This window comes from Stegastes partitus, unplaced genomic scaffold (assembly GCF_000690725.1).
Source record: "Stegastes partitus isolate 25-593 unplaced genomic scaffold, Stegastes_partitus-1.0.2 Scaffold46, whole genome shotgun sequence".
NCBI lineage: Eukaryota > Metazoa > Chordata > Actinopteri > Pomacentridae > Stegastes > Stegastes partitus.
Window position 1 is genome coordinate 212648 of NW_007577777.1, and position 12602 is coordinate 225249.

At 38.6% G+C, this 12602-nt stretch overlaps 1 protein-coding gene and 1 non-coding gene across 2 annotated transcripts in view; both read left to right on the top strand.

Moving 5' to 3' along the window:
* The first annotated feature begins 2645 nt into the window (after window positions 1–2645).
* Window positions 2646–12602, top strand: part of necab1 (N-terminal EF-hand calcium binding protein 1) — a 49544-nt gene continuing 39587 nt past the window's right edge. The window contains exons 1-3 of the mRNA XM_008306452.1: window positions 2646–2735; window positions 5028–5052; window positions 10306–10414. Coding sequence (XP_008304674.1) covers window positions 2646–2735; window positions 5028–5052; window positions 10306–10414 — 224 coding nt within the window. The remainder of the gene's footprint in view (window positions 2736–5027; window positions 5053–10305; window positions 10415–12602) is intronic.
* trnai-aau (transfer RNA isoleucine (anticodon AAU)) lies at window positions 6039–6112 on the top strand. The gene has a single exon. It is a non-coding gene; the product is annotated as a tRNA-Ile (tRNA).

A 12602-nucleotide genomic window follows, 5' to 3' on the forward strand; every position in this document is an offset into this window, starting at 1 on the left:
TGCACTGTTGAGGTAACAACACTGTGGATATATGAGAAATATAAATTAACATAAATAAATAATTATAAATAATATGTAATATATTATATCAAATATAATAATTATAATATAATTTAGTATAGATAAATGTTGTTATATCATGTGTAGTTGTTGTTTACATATAAATAATCAAATTAAATAAACAAATTCACATGTAAGTAGCATCATAATGTTCTACGTTTCTCAGTCGGAGATCATGTTAACTGTTTTATCTAAGCTGGTAATGAGCAATTTAATGCGTCATAATTCATAGTATGCTGATGTGCTTATGTAAGATTTTAATCTACTACAAAAGAATCTAATACAAAGCAGTGAAAAATGTCCCTCATATAACATAGAAAATGTTATAATATAGAAATATAAAGTACTAGCCTTTAGATTCAGCAAAGCGTTTCATAACTGTAGAGAAGTTCATACCAGTATATGGGTAAGTGTAGTCAGTAACATGCCAACACTGAAGCTGAACTGTATGCAAATCATTTATATGGAAATCATGTCACACTCATAAAACTTAATTCAGAGATTTGTTGTTTTTTGTTTTAATCACACTGTAAAGCATGACACACTCAATAGCTTATCTTGTACAGGAAAGTGTGTAACAGAGTGTTTTGAGTATTCTCCTGTATTTCTACGAGCTTACAGTATAACATAGTAGCGTGAAGGGAATCCCCCTGCTTGGCGTGCTTAGCATAAATTCATAATGAGGTGAGTGAAGCAGACAATAAGTGCATTCATGCATCAACCACCGCTCAGCGCCTGGTTCTCCCAGCTCTGGGTCAAGAAAGTCTTTAGGTGGTTGTCTTTACAAAACTTTGTGTCCTTTTTGCTGTAAACTGTTTTTAGAAATGTTTTAATGAAAGTTCTGGGAAACTGACTACACTAAATGCCTTTATCATCAGTTATTTGTTTATAGCAGTAGACTCCTTTATGTTTGTGTGCTTCAGAAGCTCTCCACTAGATGGAACCATTACACAGTTTTACAACTTGTTCCAAACACTTGGGAGGTTTATCGCGTTTCACAACTGAATTTAAGTCGTGTTGGATTATTCCTGTAGTTTTTTTTACACATTTGGAAACTTAACACTTGACACTAAAATCTAATTTACTGTCTCATCAACCTGAGTGCAAATTAAACTGTAACAATCATTAAAGACAAAAATAAGACTTGTTTAGTATTTGTCAAGACAACTTTAGTTTTTTAAAAATCCCACATTTATCATCAAAACTGATATAGTTGCACAAAATGTATTTTAAAATATTAGTGTGTAAGTTATTGACGAGACACGTTCCCAGAAGTAAATTAAATTCCTTATTGCAAGATCATATTTATTAATTCTTATACTGTTTAAGTTACATACTTCATTTTGGTGTGTTGGTTTGACCTAATAATGTTGATAACTGTATAAACCTAAGATTATGTGTAATTTACACTCATATTTCTGCATTAGTTGATTTGAAACTAAACTAAATTGGAGGTAACTTCATGGAAATGGCTTGATAGCTTCATTTCTCTTCACTTTGACATCAGAATTCGAGTCCCTTCCTTCATCTTAACATGCCTGAACGGATTTTGGATGGTTAACACTAGTCTTTAATAATACATTTGATTAAAGAGAAGAGATGGTTCCCCTAACTTAATGTAGTTTGTTGGTTGAATATACTTTCATTGGAAGTTGTTGTAACTGATGTGAAGTGTGTTCAGCTCAGTTTTTATCGTAGATTTGAAATTTGGAATGAGTCACAAATGTCTAAACAAAAATCTTGATCCTTATTGTCCACTTAAAGGAAAAGAAATAACAACAACAATAATAGAGAAAGCTATTAAGCAAATATAAAACTGCAGTCCTTTAGAAATTAGCCAGAGTATGGTCACTTAAAAAACTTGCTCCATTTTTTTTTTTTTAAAAACCTAAGGGGCTTGAAATGTCTTAGAACATAAAGAGAACATCACGAAGCACTCGTTTTATTAAAGTTGAATTGACCTTTTTGTCTGGCCTTTGTACGTTTTTACAAAAAGTTGGGCTAAATATAGAATTCATCTCCTGGCTCAGATTTGTGCTGCTCATTTGACTTTAGTTATGCAGACATGCAGTCTTTCTCCTGCATGCAGAATATGTTTTATATAAAAACAAGCCTTTTAAGTGATCGGTCAGTGGAAGTTTATTTGCCTGAGCACCACTATTTGATAGTGCCCCAAAAAATTCAATACATGTGCATGCTTTGCTTCAACTAGTAACCGCTGTCAAGACAGAGAGAACATGACAGAAAGTGTGGTGATTGTCTTTCAAAATAAAAGCACATAACCTGTATTTCTGCATATATAGATATGAAAACAGCCTCAAAATGATCTACAGAATACATATTTAGGTTTTCATGCACAGATTATAAAGATTGCAGAAAATTTTAAGTATTTTATTAAAGCATCCTTGAAAGTTAAACATATATTATGACAATTCAGTCGAGAAATCGTGTCTTATTACGTCTAACTTCACAGCAGCACTTTTTTTTTCTCTCCCTCTCTCGGACCACAGTGACAGTGATCAGATAAGAGGTTCAAGCGGACACATTCCTCTGCAGTTTGCAACTGAATCAAGGCTACATTGTGAATGATGGATTGTTCAGAGGAGGCTCAGTCAGTGTCCGAGGAGCCCAGCACTCAAATGGAGCTTAAAAAAGGAATGTCAGTGTTCATTGATGTAAGTAGATGTTTTTAAATCCTTGTCAATGCTTGCACATAGATACCAGCACTCTTTTGCAAAACTGCAAAAACTTATGCATGCTGTAGGATTGCATTGAATTAAAAAATATATCTAAATTTAAAAAATGACTCAGGTAACAATCTATAGAATCAGTATGAGAGCAGCTGTTACTATCATCAGAGAAGCTGCTCACATCCTAAAGAAACAGAGAAGAAGAAAAAAAGCACAAACTGTGATGCTTCCCACATTTTCTTTTTTCTTTTTTTTTTCTTCTTTTGCATTGATTAAGTTCAAATGATTCCCCTCACTAGAAAGCTCTCACCTGAGTTATTATGGATCCACCTGATGTGTGCAGGGTACACGGGGTTCCTTGTTTTATTGGATGAATTAACTGACAAGGCTGACCTTTACTTAAGCTATGTGGTGTCAGGATTTCAGTGACTGGCTATCCATTAATATGTCAAGCACCAAGTTAGTGAGTAAGTAGAAATATGTTTGAACTGTTTTTCTTTAAGACTTTGATGAGCAATTCTAGTTCAGTTACGGAGAAATAATAACTAACAGGCACAGCTGTTGAATGCAGAAAATACAGCTGCACATAGACTTACCAAAGGATTTTCGCTCTTTTTTTTTTTTTGAAATACTACATAATGAGGCTAAGATGCTTGGAGTCTATAGCTCTCCCACACATGACGAGGATTTAAATATTAAATTCACATTGTGCATTTGTGTAGGTTGTTTCTCTCAAGTGCCTCTCTCAGGAGCTTTACCTCTGCTGCTTCGTGGCTCTACCTTCCACCTAATTATATTCCCCTCATTCCTCCTCGCTGCCATTCGCTTGTGATGTCTTAACCGTAAATCTGTCGACTGCCTTCAGTGTTTGAAGGGAGGCAGGAGCGAATGCAAACAGGAGTTAATGCGGGCGGAGAGCTGCATCCAGCGTATCAAACGTCTCACTTGAAGTCAGACAGGTGCTCTATCTCCTGACGCTCTCCTGACATGAAAACACTGCTTGTTTTTCGGAGGCGAGTTGGTCGACGGAGTGTTGCTTTCATTGTTTCTTGACACATCCTGCACTGTGAGCTTCAGCCTCAGTGTGCCTGTGAGTCATAAAAACACATATTGTGGCTTCAAACAGTCATTTCTCCTGGAATAGTTCAGATGTTTGTGCTTTTAAGCTGCTTGTTGCTGGACTCCCAGAGGAGAAGATTCTCAACTATCTTGGTTTCATTATTTTATTCCATTAAGTACACATAAAAGATTCATTAGGATGAGCCAAGGTGTGGAATGAGATGAGATAGGATCTGATTACAGGGTTAATGGCAGGAGTAGTTCTACCAGAGCAAAAGGTATTTTAACTAATGTATTGTGAAGAGGTGCTGATTGTCACTGATACATGACTTAAAAGAGCAGTTATAGATGTAATTTCAATTAAATGATGATTATATTCAGTATTGACTAATATCCAGATTTGAATAATTAATTGATTCAAACCTAAATAATTAAAAATCTCCTATGGAACACCAGAAACATGTTAAAAATGTGTATTAGAACAGAAAATAAGGTGACGTCTTCAAATCTGCATGTATCTACATAAACAAGAAGCTGGAACCATCTTACGTTTGGCGTTTGACAATATGGTGTGAATTGACAGACTGTTTTAGCTTTGCCATTAACTGCTATTTATATTTTAATGAGCTAAATGACTAATTATAGACATTAGAAATAAGGACGGGTGGGACCACAGTAGAAGAAACAAAGACTGATTAGCAGGAAAAATAAAGTAACAAACAAAGAGCAGACTGCCAAGAGCTAACACAGAGTGGGTGGATATTTAGTATTTTTCAAAATCATTTTTATCACATTTAATTTTGTATTATTGTTATTTTTATTATTACTATTTGTTTCCAGTAGCTGACTGGGGAAAGCCACGAATGAATGGTTCTGACCAGATTTGGGTTTTTAATTTCAAATTTACATCATGGACACATAGATAGATTCATCCTGTGGCTCTGCCTGTTCAGATTCATCCTCATAAGTAAGTAAATGACAAGAAGGAAAAGTGGGTGAAGCTATTTTTGGGGTTCGAGCCTTTTAAAGCTGATGTGGTCATTTCAACTCTGCCTTTCATCTCCTCCGGACTCTGGGACAGCACTATCAATAATTTAATGACACACTGCTTTTTGCAAGTGTGATCAATGATCGCCACACACACACACACACACACACACACACGCACAGATGTAGAGCGTTTGTTGATGTCTCTAATTTTCCCCTTTTTCCTTGCAGATTTTGCGGAGGGCTGATAAAAACGGTGAGTGTCGCACCATCCGGCTCCATTCACACAAACAAACTCGCATCTGTCTCGAGAATTACTCCACCTCTCTCGTGTGTGAAAACAGATATAGTTTCTCAATGAAATTCTGATCATGACTCTCTGCTGATACTCTTTTCAGTTTCCATGGAAACAGGAAACTGACCATGCCCACTGAGGTTCAGCATCAGAGCATTAATGAAGACAGAATATCCACTACTACGAGTGGACACTTTTATTATATGAGTCCGCGCTAATTGACTTACAGGAGCCTAAATGGATGTTCAATGCAAATTCTGTTGTTATTTAACCTGCACTATGGTGCGATATGATTATCTGATGCCGGATGAGCACTTAAAATATCGTTTATTGTCTTATTAACTTGGGACAGCAGACACGAAAGCACAAATGCACACAATACAAAAAGAAACAACACCATGAATCTGAATGGCACACAGACCTTTTTTCTCGTCAGACGGAACAAATGTCCTGTTTTCCTTGCACTTCTTTTTTGTTTTTTTAAAGATTTATTTCAGGGATTTTTGCCTTTGTTCAGTAGGACAGTGTAGAGAGACAGAAAATTCAGGAGCGAAAACAGAAGAGATTATATCAGCCAGCCAGGAATCCAATCAGGGATGTATTGTTTAAGGTTTGAAACATGTTTGCTCATATTGTACGTACATAACCGCAGGTGCTAATGAGCATATGTCCTGCACAGAAATGAGTCAATGTCTGTGGAGGATATATGCTTATTTACGATGGTGTTCATGTATCTGCACAGTAAATATAAGCTGGGACAACAGTGGGTTAACTTAGCTTAGCATGAAGCCTGAATACAGGGATAATGAGAAGAAATAAAATGCAAACATATGCTTAAATTACACTAAATTCTACATTAGAGGATGCTGTTGATAAGATGCCTCAACTAATCACTAGTCTTTAGTGCTGAGCCACACTGACCCAAAAACTTTCACTTAGTCACGTAAGGCCGGTTAGCTCAGTTGGTTAGAGCGTGATGCTAATAACGCCAAGGTCACGGGTTCGATCCCCGTACGGGCCACAAAATTTTGTAATGGTTTAATCATAAGGTCAGAGGTTCAAGCTGGTTGACCTGTTCTCTGACCCCAGCAAGAAGAGAAATTCCCCTTGAAAGGTCAACAGTTTACAGATGTGTCACAAAAGATGTACTTCAAACCCAAATTAGGAGTTTTTCCCTTCAGACAATCAACCAGCTCGTTTACAAAGAGATCCTGCGTCATTCAGCGCGTGAGAAGAGGTGAGAGTTGTAGCAGGACAAGTGGTGGCTGCTTCACCATGACAACGTACCTGCTCACAACGCCCTGAGCATCAGACAGTTCCTGGCTGAGAAGAACATCTCTGTGCTGGAGCAACCTCCCTACTCACCCCACCTGGCTCTGTGGGATTTTTTCCTCTTCCCCAAGCTCAAGGGAGTCATCAAGGGGACCCGTTTTCAAGACGTGGACGACATCAAGATGGCTGTGACAACGGTGATGCGGAGGATCCCAGAAGAATCCTTCCAGGAGTGCATGGCGGCGTGGTAGAGAAGGCTGGGAAAGTGGGTTAGACTCCAGAGGGATTACTTCGAAGTAAACTTATAGTTTGTAGTTTGGATTTGAAATATATCTTTTGTGACACCAGTCCTGGAACTTTTCTGACACCTTGTATATAAAATTAAATATGCTCTGATCAGGGTTTTCTTATTTGACACTGAAATCTAAAATTTGAATAATTCTAATGTTCATTCAAGCAAATGTTGTTGCTACGATTCTGTTTGCAGTTCTTCTTGTTTCGAGCTGTGTCATGAACTGTAACCCACTTTGTCACATCATATTGAATATTTAATGAATGTTTTCATTGCTAGTGTGACTGAATTGTCAAACCAGACTTGTTTGAATGGTTTTAAATATTTTAGAGAGTTCAACGGAAAACAAAGAAAACACGGGAATCAACTTTCACGGCGTTAAAATATTAACACACAGTTGTCCTTCTCCTAGCAGCAGACACAGTAGTTTGAATTTGAACCTAAAGTGGCAACAAATTATTTTTGCTTTAACTTAATATTGATTACACAATGTGGGGGCTTTAGATAATTTAACATTGAATTCTGTCCCTCACCAACCTGAAATCTCAAAGGAAAATTACGACTGAGTTTACGACACAAAGGAATTGCATTTGTGAAAGCAAAAAAGGAACATAACACTTCTTCTGGTAGCTATTCATAGCTTCTCGGTGAACCTCGAACAGGACAGAATGACTCTGCCTTGATCATTGCACTAAAATTTGGGATTCTTAAAGTTGTTTCTTGATTTAGAGCAGCCAAGTTACCAAAGATGCCACAAGCAGCCAGAAAACCAACCGGAGATTCTCTATTGGTTTGTGTTGTTAGTAGTACTTGGGCTCTGAGAAAAAAAAAAGGACTGACAAGTTGTCTCAAACCACTTTTAATAACCAGAAATAGCAAATCAGAATTCGTAGTTGACATGGCATGACATGCTCTATTATCTACTTAATATTCGTCCCACGCTTTGACTGATTTGAGGCCTTGTCATGCAGCAGGAGCAGAAGTCATCCCACGTGTTTGTTTTTAGTTCCGTACAAACAGCGGCACTAACATGTCAAACCCGCTGCAAGTTTATTTCCGAGCTCATGGACGGTGAGTCACTTTGTGCTCGGCTGGTGTGCAAAGCGGCTCCAGCTCACACCGTCTGTAGCAACATGACAGCTGTACTGAACATCCAGAGCAGGTCAGCAGTGAAAAGGTAAAGATCGGCTACCTCGTGCTGCACAAACAGACCGACGCTGCTGGAGATGTGAAAAAGAAGCAGTCAGCGGTTTGCTGTCTTCATTTTACCTGAGAATATTCATTTTGAAGGTCCTCATCCTAAAATTATGTTTATTTTCACTTCATGAATATTTCATGCTGCTTTTATTTTATTGCAGAGCATCAAAGCTTCAAAATGACTGATTGTTTGACATTATCATCAAATTAGTCTCATGGAACTAATGTGATGGCCCTAGATATCCACCGTGTTTACTGGAATATAAAATCAAGGAAAAATGTTTCACTTCAGTTTCATTGCTACTTGTTCTTCACGGAGGAGAACTTGATCTATATACACTTGATGCCATCACTGGACAAATCAGCCCGAACATCCATCCATCATCTATACACCGCTTAATCCTCACTAGGGTCATGGGGGGCTGGAGTCTATCCCAGCTGTCTCAGGATGAAGGCAGGTTCACCTGGACAGGTCACCAGTCTATCACAGGGCTACACTTAGAGACAGACAACCAAGCACACTCACATTCACACATACAGACAATTTAGAATCACCAATTAACCTCAACATGTTTTTGGACTGTGTGGGAGGAAGCTGGAGAACCCGGAGAGAACCCACACTGCACGAGGAGAACATGCAAACTCCACGCAGAAAGATCCCGGGTGTCCTCACTGGGACGCGATCCAGCGACCCTCTACCTGCGAGGCAACGATGCCAACCCCCAAGCCATCTTGCAGCCCCAGCCCATACATGTTGTATCTTATCTATACTCTACGTCGCCTTCAGTTGTATCAGCTCAGACCTACAATTTATTCAGTGCTATCTTGATAATTTTATTACAGAATGATGACGAATGTGCCTCAGAATCGTTTTATTATGTTCAGCACACTTGCAGACAAAAAACCAAAGTGTTCATTTGAACTAAAACTGTGCAATATAGATCAAATCTGTACATCATTAATAATTCCTATATCAGTATTTCTATTCATGGAAGAATACCATTATTTTTTAATATATAGATATGTACAGGTGATGCGGTGGTTCGCGCTGTCACCTTTCTGTGTGGCGTTTGCATGTTCTCCCTGTGTAGTGGGGCTTCTCTGGCTTCCTCCCACAGTCCAAAGACGTGCTGAGGTTAACTGGTGATTCTAAATTGATTGTGAGTGTGTTTGGTTGTGTGTCTCCTTGTAGTGCTGCAATAGACTGGTGACCTGTGGTGAACCCTGCCTTCACCCTCGGTCAGCTCGGATAGGCTTCAGCAAATAATCAAACGAAGTAACAAAAAACAATACTAGAGGATTCTCGTAGATTAATCGTAGCAATTGGACTTGCTTGAGTTCCTTGAAGACATTTCACCTCCCATCCAAGAGGCTTCATCAGTTCTGACTGACTAGTTGGGAGTTCCAGATATCCTTAAGGAGCCATTAACACCTGAGTTTTGGTTTCAACTGGGGGTTTGTTGTTCCTCTCCCTCATTATGTAAGTCATAATGCTCCCCCTGCCACAATGGGGTTCATTAGGGTCTTTTGTGGTGTGAATGTGGTTTCATCTTCCTTCAAGGACCTCAAGCAAGTCCAGTTGCTACGATTAATCTACAAGAATAACCATGACCTGGATGAGTGAGAATCTTCACAGTCAATACTAGAGGATATATATACTGGCTGATCAGATCAGTTACACACAATAGGGGAACCTTAAAACACCTACACCAAAGCTAACAACAAAAACCAAAAAAAAAAACCCAAAAAGAACAATTGGTCTACTTAATCAAGAGAATAATAATAAACAAACCCAAAATATATCCAATTACCCAACACAAACCAGATAAATAAAGTAATATTTAAATCAAACAAACTCGATCCCCCCCTTGAAGCAGCAGGCACTTGGTATGGTCTGATTGGCTCTGCTATAAAAGCCTGCTTCTCCTCTGGTGCCATGTTTTGCCCAAATTGAGCATAAGACCGGACACCCCAGCATCAGCAAAACAAAGAAAAGATTAACTTAAACAATGCTGAACATAAAAAAGTTAACTAAATGTGCGCTACAACTACAACTTAAGTACTTCAACAAAGGCTAAATATATGAGTGTGATGTTTGAAATTCTAAACTGTGTGCTGCTACATATGTGTGTCGACTTAAACTAAAGTGGTTACTGGGGTTACTAACATTCATGGTGGAGATGGCTACAAGTGTGATATCTTTATTTTCCACATCTAGAGGAATCTGCAATGTCTACATATGAAAGAATCTGTACAATATCAACATTACTTATGTACATTTTTTGTTAAATTTTTTATTTCTCCTGATGTTCCTCACATGTTTCCCCTATGTTGCTGCAACACAAATGTCCCTACTGTGGCCTATTTTATCCTAAACAAGCCACTGATTAAGCCTGTTAAGGAGATTGTTTTTTCTTGACTCTGTACTGACAGGATTTGTGTTTTGTCCCCAGATGATGGGAAGCTTTCCTTTGATGAATTCAGATCCTACTTCTCTGATGGAGTCCTGACAGCTGAGGAGTTGAAGGAGCTCTTCCACACAATCGACACCCATAACACAGAGTAAGTCAGTCAATCACTTTATGGGATTACTTTAGTCCACGCAAGACAGAACTGAGATATGAGTGAAGGCTGAGAGGTAAGTGGTGATACGAACACGTGCTTAATGGAAGTAATAACGCTGTAGTGGAGAGCTCTGCTGTTTTCCTAATCCTGCAATTTGCGACTCCACACCTGCAAACATTCTCACTATCGCAATGTAGAGTTCCACCGATTTGATTTGATACAGACAAAACACGTTGTTTTACTGTGCAGTATTTCTGAAGAGTAATGTAATGTGTAATGTGTTTTTCTTGGGAAGTAAGTGCACATTTCTCAATAGCATCCTGTTTAATATGTGCAGGACAAGTGCTTTATGTTTGATGGACATTTACAGGCGACAGATTTGTGTCCGTTGTGTAGTGACACTTCTGTTGCAATGGCAGCTGCAAACTTATGTTAAAAAAAAAAGTGGTTTTAATCTTCATTTTAATTTCATTTGTTGACTCCATCCTTCTGAAAATCCCCAGGACCCACACTTTATTTTTTTTTGACAGCCCTCTCCAACCTTTAGCAAAGTTTAAAACCCACAAGATTTGCATTTGTGGAATCTCAATCCCTGTTCGGTCCTCTGCTGTTGTGATTACAAGTTTTTAGGTTACTTGCACAATCCACTCCAGCTGATTACATTCAGCTGTCTTTTGAAACCAGAGTTTACTCTCAAGTGGAAGCAGAGAAAAAATTGGGGTTTATTTGAAGACATACACTCATCATATTTACATAGACGAGGGCAGGCCTGTGTTAGACGTAGGTAGGTGTGCCAAATCAACTGGCAAATACGTCTAAATCGTCTGCAAAGGCTTCATTTTCACTGCTCAGTGATAGACTTGTGTTCACATTGTGTTTACATGGTACACTCTAAAAGCTGCTTTAGATCCAAAGTGTTGCAGACTTCACTTATTCAATGTTGCTTCTAAACTTCTTTACTCGCGCACACTAAACTGTACTTACGGCACTATCGTCTGTCGTAAATATCAGAAATCCACAGAGGAACTGGCACCATAAAACTGTGACAACTGAATTTGTCACCAACCAAAGTAGAGCCGGCGCATACAGCAGTAATCATTTTCTTAGTTTGTCGTCTGAGCTTAGCGTTCTTGACATAAAGGCATAAAGGTTTATGAGGAATCCTGTTGTGTTTTTACTGTTATATTTTACAGTGCGCAGTGAAATATTTATGGAAATTGGGCCATACTTTGATCAGAGTTGTCTATTTATTCATTAGCTGAGTACTGTTCAAAGGGAGACAAGCAGAACAAGATGTGAAAAAAACTACTCCAGGCTGTGAGTCGCTTTTGGCTGCAGGACACCAAAAAAAGCTCTCTGTTCGTCCATCAGCTTGTCTCCCATTCTCATTGCTTATATTAAAGGATTCAAGTTTCAATATTACAATAAAGCATTATTTTTAAACTATTTTTTACTGTAGTTGTTTCCGTCTTTTGGACACCTCTGCCCTCACATTTTTTCCCCAACGTATTACCAGATTAACTACCCCACAGTATCCTAGCAACCACTCAGAACTGCCATAACAACCACCTAGCAAACACCTAGCAATAGTCTGGCAGCAACGTGAACGCCATAGTAACCGACGGGAACATTGTGACCACGTTACGTATCTCCTACTGACCCAGTGTACCCAAATAATAATGATAATCTTTATTTATACTGCGCTAGTCAAAATCCGGGTTACGACGAGCTTCACTAGGAAGCAAAAAATAAAACAGACGAGTCATAAAATCATCAGAATTTAACAGACAGCTAAAAACACAGCACAGTGTACCAAACCAACACAGTGCTGAAGAGGCAGGAACCTAATCGAATGAAATAAGACAGTTCAAAAGAAATAAAACATTCAAACTAAATCAGAAAACGCTCCTCCGATAAAAGACTTAGAAGCCATCACTGACTCGGCTGACCTGATTTCCTCGGGCAGATCGCTCCAGAGCCTCGGGGCCCCGACTGCTAACGCTGTCTCCTTTGGTTTTTAGCTGGGCCGCTGGAACAGACAGAAGACCTCTTCTCAAGGATCTTAAAGTGCGTGCCAGTGCGCAAGATACTAAAAGTTCAAACGTAGCTGCGAAAGAGGCCGTGAAGGGCTTTAAAAATAATCAGTAGAATCTTAAAGTCAGTGTGATGTGCTCACATTCACAGA